At 38.0% G+C, this 20,741-nt stretch overlaps 1 protein-coding gene and 1 non-coding gene across 2 annotated transcripts; both read left to right on the top strand.

The window, feature by feature from the left end:
• Positions 1-110: 110 nt before the first annotated feature.
• Positions 111-15,434, top strand: WDR88 (WD repeat domain 88). Its single transcript, XM_065641224.1, has 11 exons — positions 111-188; positions 788-898; positions 4,408-4,496; positions 6,333-6,396; positions 6,890-7,028; positions 7,941-8,070; positions 10,535-10,719; positions 11,813-11,895; positions 13,328-13,396; positions 13,779-13,871; positions 15,297-15,434. Exons 1-11 carry the CDS (start codon positions 111-113, stop codon positions 15,432-15,434), a joined length of 1,179 nt encoding a protein of 392 aa, XP_065497296.1.
• A 2,792-nt stretch (positions 15,435-18,226) lies between these two features.
• Positions 18,227-18,300, top strand: TRNAT-AGU (transfer RNA threonine (anticodon AGU)). The gene has a single exon. It is a non-coding gene; the product is annotated as a tRNA-Thr (tRNA).
• The last annotated feature ends 2,441 nt before the right edge of the window (positions 18,301-20,741 follow it).

Here is a 20,741-nt window from a genome sequence, read left to right as displayed (position 1 = left end):
GGCGTTGCGGGGCGGCGGTTCGGAGTTGGGCCCGGCACAGCCGGAGGTGTTCGGGCGGGAACGGGCCCGCGGGGCCGCGGCCGCTGCCGCCTGAGGGAGCGCGCGGGCCGATGGCGGCGGGGAGCGGCCGTGGGGAAGGCCCGTTCCCGGCAGAGGGGCGCTGCGGCGGCCAGGAGCCGCCGGCGCAGGTAGGCCGGGACGCTGCGGCAGGCCGGGCTCCGTGCCCGGGGGTGGTCGGGGCTGCCAAGGGTTGAAAAGCTGTCTGTTGCTTTACGTGAGGTCAGTGCTCATGGCAGGTGTTTGGGGTTTTTTTGTTAGCTGTGCTGGAAAGTCATGAGCAAACTCCCAAATGCCTGAAGAAAAGCCTTTTCAAAATATCTCTTGACAAAATTTTCTGTGGTCTTTGCTAAAATGTGTGGCCTGAGAGCTTGATGTGCTGCCCTTTGGTGGCCCAAAATCAAGGAAACAAGTGTTTGAAAGACTTGGGAGAGACTTGTGAGATTTAAAGATAAATATTACCTTTCATGAGAGGAAGAAAGATTTGGAAACCAAACCAAAAAGAGCTTATTTTCCTTCCAGAAAAAAAAAAAATCCAGATCCATCAACCTTTCTTAACCAGATTTGGTAGTTCTGCTCCAGGCTATTACCAAAGAGAGGATGTGAGCTCAGACAAGTGGAACATTAAAATATTCTTCGGTTCTTGCTTTCATGCTCCCCCTCGTGGACTAAGCTGTCAAAATTAATTTCAAGGGAAAATATTCCTAAAGTTCCCTCTGTTCCATTACAGATCCAGTTTAAAATTCTGAGAGGACACAGTGATACTGTGAGCTCCTGCCATTTTTGCTTTGAAGACACAAAAATACTGTCATGCTCTTATGATAGAACAGTGAAGCTCTGGGTATGTTATGAATGCAAAAACAACAACAACAAAATCTTAAAGCTGAAATCAAACAATGTTATACAGGCCTGAAGACTGAATCATCAAGGAGTCTTCTGAAGATATGTTATTGAAGTTTAAAAATAGCAACTGTAAATGATTTTGCAGTCACAGATAAATAGTAACCCACCTATTCTTTGACATTAAAGCATGACTCTTGCAAGCATATGTAGCATGTACTGAATCAGAGCTCTAGTTTATTAATATTTTAAAACTGTAAGTTAATATGCGAAGCTTACTATTTTTCTCCTGAAAGTTCCTTTTCCTGAGTTGTTTATGTATGTGGCTTTTTGTAGAGGAGAAGCAGAAGTTACAGATCACACAGTTACAGATCACGCAGCACGGCCGTGGTGTTTTCTTTCTTGTCGCTTGCTTTTTCCTTTTGTTTAAATCTTCATTTGCACCCTTTATTTTCTTGCTCCTTCAAGTTTTGTGTAGTTATCTGGGGTTTCCCTAAAATTCCAGCCACTCTAGACAGGGCAATGGTGAGATCCGAACAGGGGAAGTGTACAGATCCTGGATGATCAAACCTAAATTTAGTCTAAAAGATAGCTTGGGGACATACAGTTATGTCAGCCCTGGCATTTTATGCAAGTAAATGACAATGTAGCTGTGGTAAATTGATAGCAGGCATTGAGATCTGGCTTACATTGCACAGTCATGACTTGCTTCAAGAATTGGTAAAGAGTCACAGTAATGCCTTAATATGATAGGAATACAGATGAAATAAGTTTTCTACCATAATCCAGACATACTGAAAAAAACCCACCAACCCCACAAGAACCCCAAAAGTGTAAGAAATCCAGGCAATTTTCAGGTTAGCACCATTATAGTATCAAAGAGCTGTCAGTGGCTGGATCCAAGAAATCAGGAAGTCCAGAATGAAAAAAATCCCATATTTTAATGATCGGTTCCAAAGTAAATAAACGTGGAGTTCTTAAGCAAATATTGTAGATAAAAATAAGTGTATCTTGATGTGTTAGTCATGACATTTACAGTTTAATAACTGTCAGATTGGCAGTTCCAAACGTTCCTGCTTTGTCTGAACTCAGAGCTGGAACTTGTATTTTTCTATCTTTAGCAAAATGTTATTCAGCTGTCCTAGATGTAAGTAAACTGAAATCAAGACCCAAAAGTAGGAAGATAATCCGTTTTATTTTTAAGCACAGTAGATCCATGAATGTTCTTCTTGCCGGAAAGGCTCTAATGTGCCACTTGCTTGAAGTGTGGAAGGATCGATCTGTCTAAGAAATGCGATCTTTATAGTTTTTATCTAAGAAAGACATATCCAACAATTGTTGATCAATACTTACTTTTAACAATGTCTAAAAGTGTTTGCCTGAGTACTGGGAAGTTTCTGATAGCAATCTATAGGCAAGATTACGTTCATTTATTTTGATAAGCTTAATTTTGTCTGGACAAGCCTAATTTCCCCTTCTCCAGGAAAAACTGAAGCAATTAGAATTCAGGAGAGTGCAGAGGACTTGGTTGGGGGGTGGGGGTAGGCCAGCCCTGACAATTTCTCTTTGGAGTTCTCTGGGTTTTTTTTCCTTTGAAAGAGTAGAAATCAAATGATCGAGCGTACTGAGAAAGCATTTGAAGTTCCTCTTGAGAACAGACAGTATCTCACTGACAGTCCACACATCTTTGGAAAACAAAGATTAATAGGGCGCACCGCAGACAAAGATGAGATCAGTCTAGAAGGGCGGCTGTGACTGCAAGGCTTTTTTGATGCAGAATAATAGAACAAGAGCACATGGTAACTTTTATATATTTGTTTTTCCTTTGGTCTTAGAGACATTCCTAATGATTGTAGTGTCAGTTGTTAGGTCTGTAGTGCATTGACACACATTCAGAAAATATGTGAAAAAGTGAAAAATTAATTTACCATCCCTCCAATTTTGTCTGTTATGGAGAGGTGCCGAGTTAGCAGGAGAGCTCCTTCAAGTGAAGATCCTTGCAAGGAAGCGGCTCTAGATCTGAGACTGGACAGTTGATGTTGAAAAGGGGAATAGTAGTCAAAGGTGCAGATTTTGTTCTCATTTTGAAGAGAAATGAACGAACACATACACAATAAAGGGCATTTATATTTCCTGCTTCCAACCTGATTCTGAAACCTCTTGGTACTTACGCAAACAAAAATCTAATTGAAATAATTGTGTTAATCATGGAAATAGAAGATTATCTACCTAGATGAAGGTATGATGACTGATCCTGTGATACTTTGGTCTGAGTTACTCTGCATGTCAGTCTTCCTGTTTTGTTTTGATGGCACCATGATCCATTTGTAAAACTTCATATTTTTATTTTATTACTAAAGACCTTCAGGGCTTTACTCATGGGTTAGACTGCAGTATGCTTTAGACATTGTACACGTGTGACAAAAAGATAGTGCCCATCTGAAATCACTTAAAACTCTCTGTAACAGACTAAGTAGATAGAAGATGATGGAGAAATATAACGGCCTCGGGTTGCACCAGGAGAGGTTTAGATTCAATATTAGGAAAGATTTCTTCACTGAAAGGGTTGCGAAGCACTGGAACAGGCTGCCCAGGGAAGCAGTTGAGGTGTTTAAAAGATGTGTAGAAGAGGTCCTTAGGGACATGGTTTGGAGGTGAACTTGGCAGTGTTAGGTTAATGGTTGGACTTAGATGATCCTACAGGTCTTTTCCAACCAAAGTGATTCTATGCTAAATGAACCAGTAATGCAGTATGGGTCATCATCTCAGCACTTCAGCAATCTGTTGATTGCTGGTTTAGGAATCACAAACCAGACATTTAAGTGGGATTTTGTATTGTGAGAGATTTCCAGTTATTTATAGGTGCCTCCTTCAAAACATGAAGCACAGCAAAGGGGAACTCATAAATTTTGAAAATGTGACAACTGAGTGACAAAAGCTGGCATCAAAGGTAGGGCAGAAGGGAGATGATGTCTGGGGAAAAATCACAAAGAACTTTCTATTTGAAGACAAGAGGCTTGTGTTTGGTTGGGAACGAGGAATCCACGAAGGAACACAAGCAGGGAATGGCATAATACAGGCAGTAAAAGGAAATCTGTGGAAGCATTGCACATGGATACAAGCAGGGGAGACTACATTTGTGAAGAAAATGATGTTGCAACAATTGATGCAGGGGTGGCCTTGAGATTTTAACTATGTGAATGAAAATGGAAAACTGTATATTAGTTCATTAAGAAAGCCTTGCCAGGTTTTAGGTATGGACACAGATGTGAGAGTCCAAGGAGAACTCTTTCCAAGAAATGTCTGGTGAAAACTATTGTGATGGGAAGGAGATAAAATAGAAGTCTGGGTGTGATAGATGAAGGAATAGAGGGTCTGAGATTGTAAGAGTAAAGTAAGACTAGCTTTACTGATTTAGCAAGTTTTGTTTTCCCTTATTTTGTGATGCTTTGTATATTTTTACAATCTAGCAAAGCACTTCCTAAGAAAACTCATTTGGTTTTATTCAAGGATGTTGAGGAATGTTTTCCTATTCGAGTTCTTGAAGCAGCACACACCGCCCCAATTTCTGAGTGCAACTTGACTCCTGATGACAGAAGGTGATAATTTTCTATCTTAATTTATTAGAAAAAAAAGGTGATGGTTTTTGTGATTTCAAGGTTCAATTTCAGTGCCTGCGGAAACAGTACAGAATTTAGAACAAAAAAGTTACTTTTTTAGTCCTTCCTGTGGTTTCCTGACTACCTCAGAGCCTAACTTCTTTTTGGTTAGTTTTGTGCTCCATTGTAAGTCATTCTGTTATAATTTTGTATTACATCTCCCTGCCTCCCTACACTCCTCCTACTTCTCTCCATCCTTGCACTTTCATCCCTGCTCTCCAGACTCTGCAGACTGTTTACTGCCAGACCCCTTTATGCACATAAACGACCATAAATCTCAACTTGTTCTCACCTACAATTTGTACAGGAGCTCTTAAATCTTTTCTGGTTTGCGGATGACGTCTGCTGAATTTTATTGTCTTAAATGCATGTCGGAGTAGTCCGATAGATTATGGCCTCTTTTAGGGCAAAGGACTTGTTTAATTCTGTTTCTGAGTTATATGGGGCTGGAAGCCCATCTTTGCCATATGTTCCAAAAGGGGTATATAGATATGTGTCACTTGTATAAAAGAACAAGAATGAATTAGCCAAGGTTCAGGGGTTCATCTGTCAGTGGAATTTATACCTTCATAAAAGTTCCTTCTGTCTGTATTGTTTATTAATATTCTATAGGCTTTCCATTAAGCCTGTCTTGTCAATTAAAGAAGAAATGCATCTTAATCCGGTGTCAATCCGGGGGCATAATAATTAAAACAACTGCAGCATATATTAACATTTGGTTAAGTAGGTCATGCAGTGCCTCCTGGGGCACTATGTCTGGTATGTTTTATCATTAAGTCATAGTTTCAATCAATTTTTATCAGATTGTGGAGTTGACTGATCAGTTTTTTGATCACTGAGTGGTACACAGGCTACCTTGCCTGTGGCAATTGTGTATATTTTTGAAAATTACTAAACAGTAACTAAAATGCCATTGTGTGCAGCCCTGGAAATAGCTTTCCAGTCAAAAAGGCTACCAGTTCATAATCTTCATGTGGTCTTTTGTATTACATGTTTCTGCTTAGGAGCGGAGATTGTGTTGTTTGCAGGAAGTAGACACATGTGGAGGAAATAAAAGTATTTTAATAGCGTAATTGTAATTTTAGTTTCTAGAATGTTAATGCATCGAGTTTCTTGGGCAAAATGTATAAAAGTGGTGTTTTATGAACTTTATCAAAATAAAAAGCCACAACGGTAGTATAAACACTTGTTACATCCAGTAACATTCGATATGCATATTATTTTAGATATTTGGGAATATTTTAATAAAACTGTGTGAGGGAAAAGTTTTTGACCTCACATTTAGTGGAAACCTGCCAGTTTTAGTAAACTCTACTGAATATCTTTGTTGTCTAATGTGGCTTTGTGTTTGTGCAGAGCAGCATTTGTGGTAAAGAGTTACCCAGCAATACAACCACTGAAAATCAAAAAACCTACTGACAAGGACACTTCACATTCATTAAAGAAAAGACATCGTAATGGCTTTAAAATCATTCTAATGTTAGAAATAATTAAATATCTTGTAATAGATGAAATGAAATTGAGTTGACTGCTTGCACTGAAAATTACATTCATGACATTTTTATTATTACTTTCTATCTGAAATATAAATAATCCTTTTTTCAACTAAGCTGTGCAATAATTTTTGCTGTAGCCTTTAAATATTCATATCGATTTTAAATTAGTGGGTATGAGGACGTAAAATCATTGTCAGAATTAAATGCTGTTATTTATTTTTAAAAATACCTTCTTATAAGTGAAAACACTCATTGCTGTTTTCATTAACATCATTTTTAGAGTGGTAACATCATCATATGATAAAACAGTCAAGGCTTGGGATATGGAAACAGGAAAAATGCTTGTATGTATCCTTTTGAATGCATCTTGCAGAAGGTATAACTGTAAAATTCAGATTTATTGCTTTGTTATTGATGAATAAGAAAACACAACATTATTTGTTAACACAATACAATATAGTTAGGGGAGGCAGACTTGATTTTTAGTTGTGGTTTTGGTGCTGATAATTGCTTGATCTTGGGTCAGCCTCTTGATGAACATGTCTCAGTTATTTCAGATATGAATAGGTATGATAATAATAACCTATCTCAGAAGATACATTTAAGATTGATTAAAGTAACATATTAAGATCTGAACAGCGTGGCCTTGTCTAATTTTAAGTTTATTGCTAATGCAAAAGTAGAAAAATTTGATATAAAGACATCTATCAGCTTTTACCAAAGCAAAGTGGAATCAAAAGCCTTCCTTCTGAATCTGCTTGCAGATTATAGAGCGCCTGCTGTAAAACTCTCTCTAACCCTCCAGCATATTTGTAAAACCTTTTGTTTTCTCTTTAGTGGACAGTAGAACATGAAGGCATTGTAACTTCATGTAATATTTCTTGTGATGCTAGATATGTGGTATCTGGTTCAGACAAAGAAAATACCATATACATTTTTGATACAATGAGTGCAACAGTAGTGGCACGCATCCCAGGTAAGATTTTCAACTTTTACATCTTGTTTATGCATCTCTTGAGGTTTGAGGGGGTTTTTTTATTTCTTACAAAAATGGAGAAAATTAATTCAGTTCACTTCAAAAGTCCTTACTTGAGAAAGGCAAAATAAATTTATCTGTAAGACATTGAACCCAGTATTTTTCAGAATAGATTTATAAAAAGGAGATAATGGGCCAAAATTAGACCAACAGTAACTCTTTTTTAGGGTGATTTCACTAGGCACCCCTCAGTTCCATGGGGCTTCCACTCAGGATTGCTGGTTAGGGAGTTTGCCATCCCTGCAGAATCAGCTTCAAAATATATGAGGAGTTTTACAAATGTTAAATTACCATATGGTAAAAGTACTCCTGTGAATCAGAGCCTGATGGTAAAATCATTTGGATTTAAAAATAAAAAGTGCAGCAAATGGATCGTAATACCTTTATTAGAACTGTCTCTGTTAGGTGTCACTGTCAGGACATACTTGTTTACATTATTTTAATGGACCTATTTGCGTTCTCAAAGTATAATTACCTGGTTGAGTCCTCCCCAAGAGTCTGAGCAGTTATACTGTCATTGGCTTTATGGGGCCACACTTCTGAACTTATTTCCAGGAATGGAGCAGAGAAATAAGTTACTACAGGGCAGCATGTGAATTTCCATTGCTATATGTTGAGTACCTGGGGACAGGTTTGTATTTCCTACTATCTGCAGTGACTCTGAGGCCCCTCATTGAGAGGCAGGTGAGAAGGTGTCCTGGCCAGTGAAACAGCAAGTTTGAAATTGTGGTGGTTTGGAAATAGACTCACGCAAAGATGCTGTGGGTAGTTCTGCCTTTCAGACCTGTGTTCTGAGGTCCAGATGTAATTATTCAAAATAATGAATAGTTTAATGTGATGTTTTTTCTATAGGTCATCACAAAAGTACAATCACAAGATGTTGTTTTGACCCTGATAACCAAAGAGTGACTTCAGTATCATACGATAAGTCCATAAAGCTATGGGATATGATAACACGATCCACCTCAATTACAATTAATGAGTAAGAAACCTATAGTTAATTATCCATGGCATTATTTGCACCTTTCACAATTATCAGTAAGATTTATGCTAAGATTTGTACTAGAGAAAATTAATAATAATTGTTGAAGTAGTACACAAGCAAATGGCATATATAGAAAGTGTGAATAAAATGGTCCACTCAAGCTTCCTGCTGTAAATAATTGAAAAAATGTATTTTGATTACTGTAAGCATTTCTGGTGCTATTTTTTAAAGCTTCTAGGTTCTTGGATATATAGAGAGGCAGAAGATAGCATATGCAATATGGTACTGCAGTGTAAACTTCTCATTCTAATTTCTTCTAATTAGGAAAAATGTATAATCATCGATGAATGAGAACACAAAATATTACTTAGAGTAGTGAAGCCTTTAAAAACATTATGGAATGAAGTAAAATAATACAGAGGAAAAGGAGAAAATATATCTAGATATTGGGAATTGATAATTAATCACAAGTTCTTCCAGAATATTTTGTGATAATGAGGTTTTGCACTGCGACCAGATCACCCTTCATAAAATTCATGGGCCTCAGAGCAACCGCAGAATGATCTACTCTGCTCCTAATGAGCTCCAGTGAAGACCTCACAGACTTGCAAACAATCTGTTCCTTTGCCTCACTGTGTTAGTCAATAGAAAGATTTTCCTAAGGTGGACAATTTTGGCTGCAGCTTAAGCTCACTTTTCTGTTTAGATCCACTTCAGACATGGAGATCAGATTATTCCCTTGTTTTCTTCTACATGTTTTTATATATCCAAGAACTTCTATTACATCTGCTGAGTCATCTTTTCAGTAGTTTAAACTACCCTTATTCATTTAATGTTTAATTATTATTTCCTGTTTTATTGACCATTCTTGTTGTTGATCTTTCCAATTTGCTCACATTGTTCTTGCATTATATGGCTCCATAATGTAAACAGTATTCCTTCTAACTGGCAAAAAATAGAAACAAATTATTATTACATGCTTCTTTGTGGATCTGCCTCTGTTCATACATCCTGGGATGAGATTTACTCTTTTTTGACAGGAGTCAGTATTTTTTGCATCCTTTTTTGCAGAACTGTGATGTAGTTCATTGTTCCCACCCCTTATCTGTGCAATTGATTATTTATTTATATGCTGCTACAGAATGTCTGACTTGACAAAATTGAACTGATCAGGCAGATTGCTTATTAGATAATTGATTGAACACTGTAAGACTCCTACAAACTGCAGTGACAACACATTGTTTCCTATGCAGGCTGTTATAATCCTTTTATTTTCTTGATATTTTCTTCAATTTGTGAAGATAATTTTGAAATCTTTTCCCTTGTATAATTGCAGACTGTCTTTGGCTTAATTTTGTATCTGTACTCTTTATCTCATTATCTACATCGTTAATGGAAATATGAAATAGGACTGGTTTCAGGACAGATGCTGTGGGCCCCAGCTCATTATGTACTTTCATCTTCACAGTGAACCAATTATGGCCACTCTCTGAGTGCAGAGATCCTTTTTCCAGATCAATTTTCCTTATATACTTTTGGAGAAGGCTGTGCCAGTGCCAGAAGCCTTGCTCAGCATGATCTCCTGGGCCTTCACATGCTAAACTCGTATCTCTCACTGAAGTCAGTAATACAGTAAAAACATTATGTCAATTTAGGATATTGTTATCATTTTAAGAAGGAAGTATGCAACAATAGAGATGTCAAATCAACCATTAAAATATCAGTGGCTTTAAATAAACTCAACCGATTTAGCTTTGAATTCTTAAAACAATAATCAGAGAGAGAGTCTGCCTTTAAACGCTGTAATAAAATTGTATTTGAGGGATTAGGAATTACTTTGGATGGGAAATTCAATCTGGAACATTGTAATGTTTCTTTTAAATTGGAGTGACTACAGCATTGTTTCCTGTAAGAGATGCTCGTGATCCTTTTTCCACTGTGGATTTCAGCAAGCACCAGAGTCCTCAGCCAGTTCTGGAACATCCAGATTTCTTTTCTGATGGGTACCACTGCTTCCAAAATTAGACTTTAGTTTAGAATTGTTTAAGCTTTTTCCTCTGAATGTTTGGGTTGACATTTGCATGTAGAGATAGATGCATGCTATTTATTTAATGAAAAATGGGTGGCTTTTTTTTGGTAGTTTAGTAGCATGTGGCTGTGTTGTAGCTGCTGAACGATTTCTTATTAAGCTGCATTAAAAAAAAAATAGCCGGTCACTTAACAGCTAGGGTTCAGTCCTGCACAATGACCTGCTCCAATAAGAGGTATAAGCCCGTGCTGGCTGTGAGGTTGTAAGCAGCTCCAGAGACTTCAGAGAACTATTCATATGGTCAAAATTCAGAACATGCTTATGATGCTTTACGGTGTGGAGACAGAGTGCTTGGTGCTGCAGGAGGCTCTGTGGGAGATTTGTAGGGGTTACAAAAGCTCACTCTTCCCGTGTTCTTCATTTGTGTTTCAGGGGACACAGCAATGCTATCTCAGATTGCTGCTTTACCTCTGATGGTCATTACTTGTGCACAGCATCCTGGGACAAAAGCTTAAAAATATGGGATATAAAAACAGGGGAATTTCAGTGTCGTGAACCCATTTCCTTGAACCAAGGACATGAGGGTTCTGTAAGTTCCTGCCTTTTTAGCAAAGATGGTGAGTTATCTTAATACTAGTGCATGTTGTATCTCAGCACTTATGTATGGGACATCTCATGTTAACTATGAGTGACCACTCTGATCATGTAGATAATTAGTTCATTATTTACAAGATAATATGTTTAATTATGAGAAAATGATGTCCATGTAAATTGAAGTTGATGGTCTGTATTCTGTCTTAACCAGGCAACTGGGACACTTGCTTCATTGATATACCCATCAAGAGATATAATAAAAAAATAATAGTGGAGTAAACCCACAAAACTGTGTTAGAATATAAACTTAGCACTTGTGGATATTCTCCTGATATTAGTTACTTGAAAAACATGTTCAGTAAATACTGTACTGACCTGTATTAATTAGGAAACTGTGTCTGTCTTTGTTAGTACCCCCCAAAAGTAATGTTACTTCACAGCCCAAGCAACATACCAGTACTGTACTTCTGAAAAACTTTATGGATTTTCGCAGCTACACTGATGGAGCACATAAACTACCATGCTCAAAGTTCCTGATATTTGTGATTAGTAGTGTAATGGGCTGTTGTCTTCTGCAACTTCACATCTGAATAGTCCAGTAAAGATGATTCCTGAACTGGTGGCAGCAGGTTAATCTGCACTCATACCCAAACAGTGCTTCTGAGTGAGGCAACTCAAATAAATAAATAGCAGCTCTGGGGGGAAAAGTGTACCTGTGGCTTGAAGACATGCAAATGTGGATAGGCCTATGAATATTGGAATCTGAAAGCATGCTTTCCACACTAAACTCTGCTTTTTTGTTTTTATTCACATTTGACCTAACAATTCTGAAAGTATCTTTCAACAAGTTACCTCTTTAATTTTCTGAGTAAACAAAATTTTCATGTATGTTTTTTTCCACTCAGTTGTGTTTGCTAAACTTATGTATCAATATTTACAAAATTAAGAACATTAACAAGTAGCCAAAAGGAACTTCTACTATCTGGTTAAAGCATGACGAATGGCTCATTATTTAAATTCTCTTATACAGTCTGACTCACTGTTAGAAGGACCTTCTTTTATTAGTCCGTATGACAAAGCAAAGATAAAATATAATATTCTGATTTTACATTTCAGCATCACTTGTTGTGTCTGGCGGATATGACAAAACTGTAGCTATATGGGATACAGATGAAGGCTATAAAAAGCTAAGCTTAAAGGTACTGAGCTCTTATTTCGTCACTAGTTTGATGAGAAGGTGCAAAATGTATCGCTGGTTTAAAAGCATTGTATATTTTGTTATCTGACAAATTCCCTTGCCCGTCCTCTTTAGATACAGGCAGGAATATCTCCTGGATTTGTGTGATTTAATTTCCTACAACACTTATATTCTTATACAATTAGCTACAAAGATATTACCTTTGTCAAGTTAGTTGTTAATAAGCTGTTACATTTCTCTTCTTATGAACAAGCTCATTATGAACAAACCCACCTGGAAGATCTCAGAAAAGACCACTTTCCTTCTAAACCTTGGGCTTAAAAATATCTTTCAGCTGCTGTCACGTTCAAGATAGCATATGGGAGAGCTCAGAAGCTTGTGCCTCACACCCATTACCTTGAGTGTAAACTCACCTGCCCTCTGTAATTGGAACTGTACTGATTAAACCTGTTGAGCAGTAACAGTACGTGTTCTCCACCAGCATCAGTGCTTTACAGAATACAACCACTGCAAATTTCCCAGTTCATAGCACTCCCTGTAAATCAGTTTCCCATAAAAAAGAAGGCATCTGTTTAAATGCTAATATCTTTGTAACTATGGAGAATTCCCATTTAGTATTTGTGCTTGGTATAATTACAGTCTGGGCTTATAACTAAATTTAAAAACCTGTTTTAAAGATTCTGCTACAAACCCCATGGTTTATGTATGCACGTTTGACTATATGGTGCTGGAAAAGTACATGTTCATCTTTTTATTGTATTTCTCAGGTGTGGCATTTGTCTATCAAAATGACACCATGCCTTCCTAAACTATAGGAGCTTTATCTGTTACTACCATTCATGTTTGAATAACCTTCCTAGCTGGAGTAAATAATTCAGTAATTAATTTTAGATTTTAACCTGTTTCTGTTCTTATGCTGCCTGGGTGCTGTTAATCTCCACTCAGCTGTGCTGCTGTTGTCAGCAGGAGGATATCCCATACAGCTGTGCACCTTGGCTGACTTTCAGAACTTGTTTCCTTCCCTTAACTTGGGGGGAGTCTGCTGTCTGTTCCCACAGCTCTTCCCTTCATTGTCACGTGATAAACAGCCTCAAGTTTTTTTTACAGTTCTTTATTAAACTATTTAAAAAATAGGAAAGACCTGTGCTTAAATGGAGCTTAAACCCATGGTAAGTGTATAGTTGTCATTCTTCTGAGCGCTGCAACTGGTAGTCTGCTTACCAGAGATTGTAACAGCTGCTCTTTTCAGGTATATGTAGGAAAGTATGAACTTCAAAGCAACATTTTTTTTTTCTTGGCTGGACATGAGGCAGTCTAGATAAGAATTGTCTCGATGCATTTCCAAATGGATTTATAGTACAAATAGTTGGTCTTATAATAAAAATAATAAAGGCTTTTTCCTTGTGTTATAGTTAAATTTCACTTTACTGTAGGGCCATTGGGACTGGGTAACAGATGTTACGATCAGCAAAAACAAGAAATGGATTCTTTCAGCCTCAAAGGTAATCACTAACTCCTGATGTGCTTTCCGGAGCTATCTTATATATGGATGCGAAGATCTTGTCCTTCGTTTTCAGCTTTTTTAAAAATGAAATTTAACAATTATAAAGTTGCTCATAACAGTGCTAAGTTGTAATCAGTATTTACCTCAAGTAATTACAGAAAAACCTTAAAAGAGATTGATAAGTATGTTTAATTTTGGTTATTTTACAATGCACGGGCAGTTTAAGATTGTTAAAGATTGTTTCCAAAGACATGATGGTATTTAAATGTGAGAAAGTTTAGCGCTCATCTGATGAGATGAGATTTCATCCTTATGGAAATTATATAAGTTACTCTTTTGGTAATATGCAAATGCATCAAAATAATTCATCTTTTTCTCAGGATTCTACTTTGAGATTGTGGAATATTGAAAAGATGAATCATATTCCTTCAGTGATAGACACAAGAAAAGCAAGAGGCTCAAAAATTGCTCAGGTGCTGTCACTTTGTTTTTTAACCACACCTCATATTTTACTCAAAAAGAAAACTTGAGTGCTAAAGGAAAGCTGTCAGATTTCTAGGCTGAAAACACAATTTGATTGTGTTTGTTCTCTCTGCAAAAATTATCAAATCATTTTTGGGGGATAGGATGTAGTAATAACAGGACTCTAAAAAAGTTATTTTGGTAAGGACATAAATTTTCATATACAGGTCCTTTTTTTTTTGTTTTAGAAAATGCAGCCACATATGTGTACTTTAAAAAAATAAACTTACTTGGGTTTTCTACACCTGGTGCTTCTGTGGAGTAAGTGGCCACTTATATAGGAGTGTTACTAAACCAAGGCAGATAACATGCATGTGCTCCTGGACATAAATCAGCCTATATGAATTGTGAGGAGTGTCTTTTTAAAGCTGATATTGTATGTATTCTGATGTCTAAAACATTAATTATAAATAGGTTTTAGGAAAGAAGAACATTAACAAGCTTAATGCTATCAAAACACTTCTTATTACAGTCCCTCAATTGGTTTTAGTAGTGGATTTGCAAGATCTTGTGTATATTTTTGTCTTTGTCCATAATCATTAAGTGAAACTGCATGAAAAAGAACTTTTTTTCTTATTTCTATAATATTTTATCAGACTTTCTTGTTGAACGGCAAGTATTCAAAAGCAGTGAGCAGCTTTTGAAGCTTTTAAATATTTTGAATAAGTTTTATATATGTGCCAGCAGTGCAAAGGCGTACATTGCTAAAAGTATCAATTAACAGAAAATTGAGAATATGGTTAAAATTGTTTTTGCAATACGTAAAGCATACCAAACAACCAGAAAAATGTTGTGGGTGGTTTGGTTTTTTTTAATAATTAGTTTCATGAGTAGTGAATTGGGAATCATTTATGTTGACTCTGATAGAAGTGGATTAAATTTCATGAGTATGTGTAGTTGATAGAAAAACTTCTTTGTACTGACTACAGTGGGTTAATATTTCCTCTAAAACTATTGTTGTGTATCAGTTTTCCTTTTTTTAGTTTTTGTTTCTACATATCTTCTTTAGTAAGATAATGGTCAGGTTAGAAAAAAGGAAACAAAAAAAGCCTCAAGCCTCCTAGTGGTAACCACCAAGACAACAGCTAAAAACTGAATACCTATTAAGCCATTCACAAAGTAAAATATGATACTGTATTAGTTGAAAAAAATAATATCAGGGTTCACATAAAGTATGATTTTATTCAGGAAAAAAGCTCCATCACAGGAATGACTTTTGAGCAGCACTGTCTGTGTCAAGTTTATGACAGCTGTACACAGTCAGTGCATCTCAAAAATCAGGGCTAGATAGACATGGGTGTATAGAGCTGTACCTTCATGAATGAAATAATACACACCTGTCACTGAAGTGCCATTTTTTGCTATATTTACACCAGTGTGAAGAATGTGAAAAACCTTTCTTATGCCTGCAATGTAGCGACTCTGAAATTACATCCAAGTGTGTGTTCTGTCGTCTGTCTTCTCCAGTGGGAGAAACTTTGCCATTCCCACCTTCCGTTTCTCCTGATGTTTAAATTAATGTAGCAGTCTTGGGATGTCAACACATTTAAGTATAAATGGAGTGTGTGTGTATCTTTATGTAACACATGTATAAAGTTAAGACTTTCCTGTAATCTTGCTCTACCTTAGTATTCTGTATGAATAATAATAAAATACATTGTACTAATCCATTAAATAGCCATGATGTATGAGGTAAAGAATAAAATCCCCAGGAGTAGAAATCTTATTTATGCTGCATGGTACTGGCGAATAAAACTACTTGTTGTCCTTTAGAAAATTTTAAACAATTTTAAGTGACTATACTAGTTCCAAGTTCAATTTATGAAAGAAAATGTGTGGATATGTAAATTATTGACAGGTTTCCTTCCATTCTTTAGATAAACCATTCTTCTTTACTATGGCAAAGAAAGAATCTTTGTCATCAGTGTACAGCAGAAAGAGTTTTGTGAGTAGAACCATGAATAAGACCATGACCTTTTTTCCTAACTTGCTGACGTATCCCTTACAACAATGTTGTAAAGGAGCTTTCAGGCATTGAGATAAGTTGTGGTTCATGTCTGATGTGGTGCAGCGCCACTGAGTTCTGTGCAATAAAGGCTGCCCCCAGCAAGGAGCCGTGTATTTCTTCTACCCTTTCTTAGGAGCAACCCCGAGAGGATTGTAGCTATTCGGTATATGTGAGGGTGTCAGTTAGTAAAAGATGAAATGTTTCAAAATATTTGGAAACCTTATACCCAAAATAGTGGTTTCAACATTTTTTTCTAAAAGGAAACTTAAAGTGGGGAGAATGGTTGGAACTGGAGATGTGACAGCCTGGAATGCAGTTAAGCTGCGGAATGCAAAGAAATCTAAAGAGGTAGATTTCTTCCCCCCTGACCCTGTTTGAGTTGTGTAGCAACAATTACACTTGAATCCAAGGTTAAATGAAAAGTATTTATAGGGAATAGTATGTTTTGTACAGATTTATGGCTTTGAATAAGTATTAGATGATAAATTGTATTATTTTCCAGCTTTCTTTTTTCCCTCTGTACTCCTTAATTAAATATTACTGTTTTGTTACAGAGGCTAAAAGAAAATGCTGTGTCTATGCTCTTTATATGTGTGGTGGGGTTTTTTTGTGTGTGTGTTTTTAAATCACATAGAATGTGCGTGTTTTATTGCTAAATTAGTTTGGCTTTAGTTAGTAGTACTGAACTAATTTATGTGTGTTAGAAAAGGTTAGTCCTGGAATAATTGCTATATTAGAATTGAAAGTGTTCTTTATTTCTTTCTTTACCCTTTTCAGTTGGTAAAATCAAAGCTACATTTTTTTCCTGTTGAAACAGGAAAAAAAAAAAGCACAGTTGCTCTATTGAGGCTTGGTTCATTTTGCATTAGTAATGTGAACAGGTTGAACACTTTCTTTTGAATGAATTTCTTTCTGTTTCCCAAATTGAGAAAATCAAGGAAAAATGAATTCTTACATTCTGGTTTTAATAAAATCAGTAAGTTTTATTACTCATTGCTGTTATGTGTCCATTACCATCACCTGGTTACTGCTTGGGTGCCACGTGAGTGAGCTCATCTGCAGCCCTGAACTGCTCTCACCTGCAACAGTAGGCGCATGTTTGCGTGCAGTGTTGGTTTTGTGGAGAATTTGATAATTACAATTCATAAGATGGGAGATTTATCTGCATTTTTTTCTGGCTCTTGTACCCCTGTAGTTTGGCTAATTCACTCAATCCCGGTTCTTTCTTGATGAAAAAGTTGTAAGACTGTTTTAGACCAAGTCAGTGTGGCTGCCCTTCTGTAGGAGTTACTTGAGTAACGTCTATAATTTGGCTGTAAATATGCTTTAGACACCTGTTAAATTGCCAAAGCGATCTCTGTGCTTTGCAGGTTCTGATTGGGCTCCAGGCCCCTGGTCAGGAGTGTGGACAGAGGTGGTCCTTCCCTGCTGACCTGGGCTGCGGACCAGGCTGCACCTTGGTTCCTGGCTCATTGCTCGCGGTACCACCGGTTCTTGCGGTGGCGCATCCTCCGCTGCCCTGTGCAGATAACGGGCTGAAGGGCTGGGGCCCTGAGGGAAGGTGTTTTCCTGGTGGCAGCGTCAACTTCCATGTGAAGAATTCTAATTAGCTCCGCAGAAAACTACACAAACCACTTTTTCTGATTGTTTAGTTTGTACGAATATGTGTGTGTTTGGTCAGGCACTCCAGTGTTACGTGTGTGCAGAGATCATAAAGCGCATAAGTTGTGTGTACATACGCATATTGTGGTTTAATTTTGGCATGGTTATAGATGATTACAGCAGGTGATGGAGGCCCTATTGTCCCTTAGAGTCTCTTGCTGTGACCCTTGGGCAGTCAAGACACTGTGGCATAAGGCAGGACTGGAGCCTAACTGTAAGCAATCTTGCCTGAACGTTTTTGCTTTGTGGGTTTTTTAAATGCTGACGTTTATGTATTTTCCTTCAGTCTTTACCTGTGTTGTGCCAAAACAGATGCTAACGCGTATGTGCAATACACAGGCCTGCACAGAAGTTCCTCTGGCAGAGCTGCGGCTGCAGCCGCTTTTTCCCCGGCGGTTCAGGCTGCAGCACGAGGCGCTGGTCGTTCCCTGAGCCGCCGCTGTGTGTTGGAACCTCGGCAGGAGCTGAGCGGGACGGAGCCCCATCCTGCCGGCCTCTGGGCGCGGTTCCGAGCGGCCCGGGGCCGCGTTGGCAGCGGGGTCGGGCGGCGGCGGCACTCACAGTTATCAGGGCCTGGCGAAGGCGGGCGGGGACCGAGACTATATATGGGCCGTGCGGAGGCTGAGCTTATCGTCTGGCGCCGTGGCTTAGTTGGTTAAAGCGCCTGTCTAGTAAACAGGAGATCCTGGGTTCGAATCCCAGCGGTGCCTGTGCGGGCTAGGTCTCGTATTTTGTCTGCGGCGGGGCCGCCCGTGTGGCGGGGGCGCCGGGCGGCAGCTGGGCCGCGGTGGGGAGGGAAAACCGGAGGAAAAACACGGTTATTTGTACGAGAGTGGAGACAACGAAGTTCAGGCTGCGCATTGCGTGCCCTGGGCTTGCGGCCCGCTGCGCGCTTTACAGATGAACTTCCTCTCACCTTCCCCGCCGGGGTGTTCATTCATATGGAGCCGAGAAAACGCTTCTCACAAGTTTCTTTTTTTTCTTGTCTCCAGATCTTCAGCTGGAGACTGGACTACTCAGTCCAGCTGACTTCAGTGAAGCTACTGTTGTTCAAAAGGCTTTGCAGGATTAAGGCCTTTAGCTGTTCTTCTGTTACAAGTAATATTTGTTTCCTAAGTTGAGAGCTAGAGCAAGAAACCCAAGAAATGTACTCATCAATGCGATTGTGTGAAGTGTTTTAATGCATATGATAAAAAACAAACCTCTGTTAAAATGTCAGAATACTAGTCATGCCAAAAAGGTTCTGTATTATTTCTCATGTGAAATTCTACAAAGACAGGCTTCTAAGCTAGTTTAAAACTACTAAACGAATCACTAACACATGAGCTAAATGTGCATGTTGAGTGTATATGGTTTTTTGGTTTTGTTTTTTCTTTTATATTTACATGCGGGAATAAGACAGATGAAGCCCACTTAAATCTAAAGTAAGATTGTAGTTACAGATTTGTCAGTAGCGTTAAAACTGCATTAAAGCTTATATGTGGTTTGCCAGATAACAGGTAGTAACATCTGTCTTTGCATAAATATTTGCATTTTTATTTTTAATGTGATCTGAATAAGCTTCCTTCTCCCACCCCCAACCCAAATGTTGCACCTTCACATCAATAACCAGTGAAGTGAAGCAGTTGTAGCCTGTGTATAACCATGTCATCACCTGCTCTAAAATACAGCAAGTGGTGCTTGTAGACCTCCTGGCCCTTACGCTACTGGTATTTGCAATTTTGTATTTAAAAATACACATATAATCAAGTGTGATCTGTTTGACTCACACCAAGCAAGGCGAAGCCTGCTCAGGCTGGCCTCACGCATCAACAGACCTGCTCTTGCTCCTCAGCTCTGGTCGGGCTCCGGACACGCTGCTCTTAACTTTTGGTCTCTTTTGCCATCTGCAAAATTATAATAATACTTACTGATCTCACAGAGTTGCGGGGAGAGTTAATTAATGTTGTATGAAGCACTCCAAGCTTTTGGATAAAATCAATATTATTAAAGCCCTGTTTTTATTTTTCTGCTCAGTAAGTTTGGTCTTTCTGCATTTAGATCATGCTGGTACTAAGGCTCTGCAATTGTGTTGGCACGTTCACAGATGCGTTTGGACTGTTTCTGGGAAAAGGGACTTTGCTGACTTCATCTCATTGATGGAGTAGAAAAATCAGCTTGAAAATAAAACTTTTGAAGGGTTTAAGTAAAGGTGTTCCTTGAAAATTTAATATATAGGACTGTTTTAGTCTTTTTGTTGAAGATGGTTTTTAGCCATTCAGGTTATTTTATGTTTAGTTACAGAAATAGATGTAGTACATGCTTTTACAGGCCAGTATTTTTCTGTCAAGATAATTTTCTTTTTTTGTTGTCTCAAAATATTGCAACATTTTACATGAAGATGTGTGATTATTATGTCAATATATGACTGATATTGCCTGAGAAGAGGTAAGTGTAATAGGTAGCTTATGACATGTATTTAGAGAATACTTCAAAATCCTTCTAGTTGTAAAAAATGGTGGTTTTTTTGATGCCAAACCCAACCAAGTGGCCACAATCTGTAAGAAAGAAGGATGCATACCGTATTTCTTATGACATGTTCCCATAGTGACTGCGTCCTTTGAATGGAACAAATTAACACCTGGTAAAGACAGGGAATCCTTGCCAGTTAAGTGGGATAAACTATAACCTTTTGTAAAAGCATATTACAGGAGCTCACATACAACCGTGACTGGTTCATGCGATATGCACGAATCCCTAGAACTGTTAATTGTTCTCTGGTCCTTTTATCCACGGAGCATTCAGTGTTCAGCATTTTTAGAGCTGTAATGAATCTCTGAGATCATACATTTTTATGTATGTAATTGGAAGAGAATTTTGTGTTCTAGCAGCTTTTCATGCTTTATTGCAGTGGTGGTAAATTTACTGAGGTGAGATGGAAACAAGGAGTCTGACTGCCTGTATATTCACAAAGAATGTTTCCTCGTTTTCCAGCAGCAGCTACATCACTGGAAAATGTGTTCTAATGGCATATTTATTTTTTAAATGGGAGACTATTGAAATAACTCTGCTTTATAGAGCTCTGGATGGAGGCAAGTGACTTTTTAAAGCCCAGGAACTACATTTTGAGAGGTGTCAGCTTAGATTCGAGGTTTGTACTTGGCTGCTGCAG

This window comes from Caloenas nicobarica, chromosome 9 (genome assembly GCF_036013445.1).
Source record: "Caloenas nicobarica isolate bCalNic1 chromosome 9, bCalNic1.hap1, whole genome shotgun sequence".
Lineage (NCBI taxonomy): Eukaryota > Metazoa > Chordata > Aves > Columbiformes > Columbidae > Caloenas > Caloenas nicobarica.
The sequence above is the reverse complement of the archived record's forward strand: the minus strand, read 5'-3'. Positions and strand labels throughout refer to the sequence as shown.

Excerpts from the sequence above, each read along its gene's own strand:
- WDR88 (XM_065641224.1), top strand. The coding sequence starts at position 111 with ATGGCGGCGGGGAGCGGCCGTGGGGAAGGCCCGTTCCCGGCAGAGGGG. Across the intron at positions 7,029-7,940 it reads AGTAGTGGCACGCATCCCAG|GTCATCACAAAAGTACAATC; the intron begins GTAAGATTTTCA and ends TTTTTTCTATAG. Across the intron at positions 8,071-10,534 it reads ACCTCAATTACAATTAATGA|GGGACACAGCAATGCTATCT; the intron begins GTAAGAAACCTA and ends TTTGTGTTTCAG.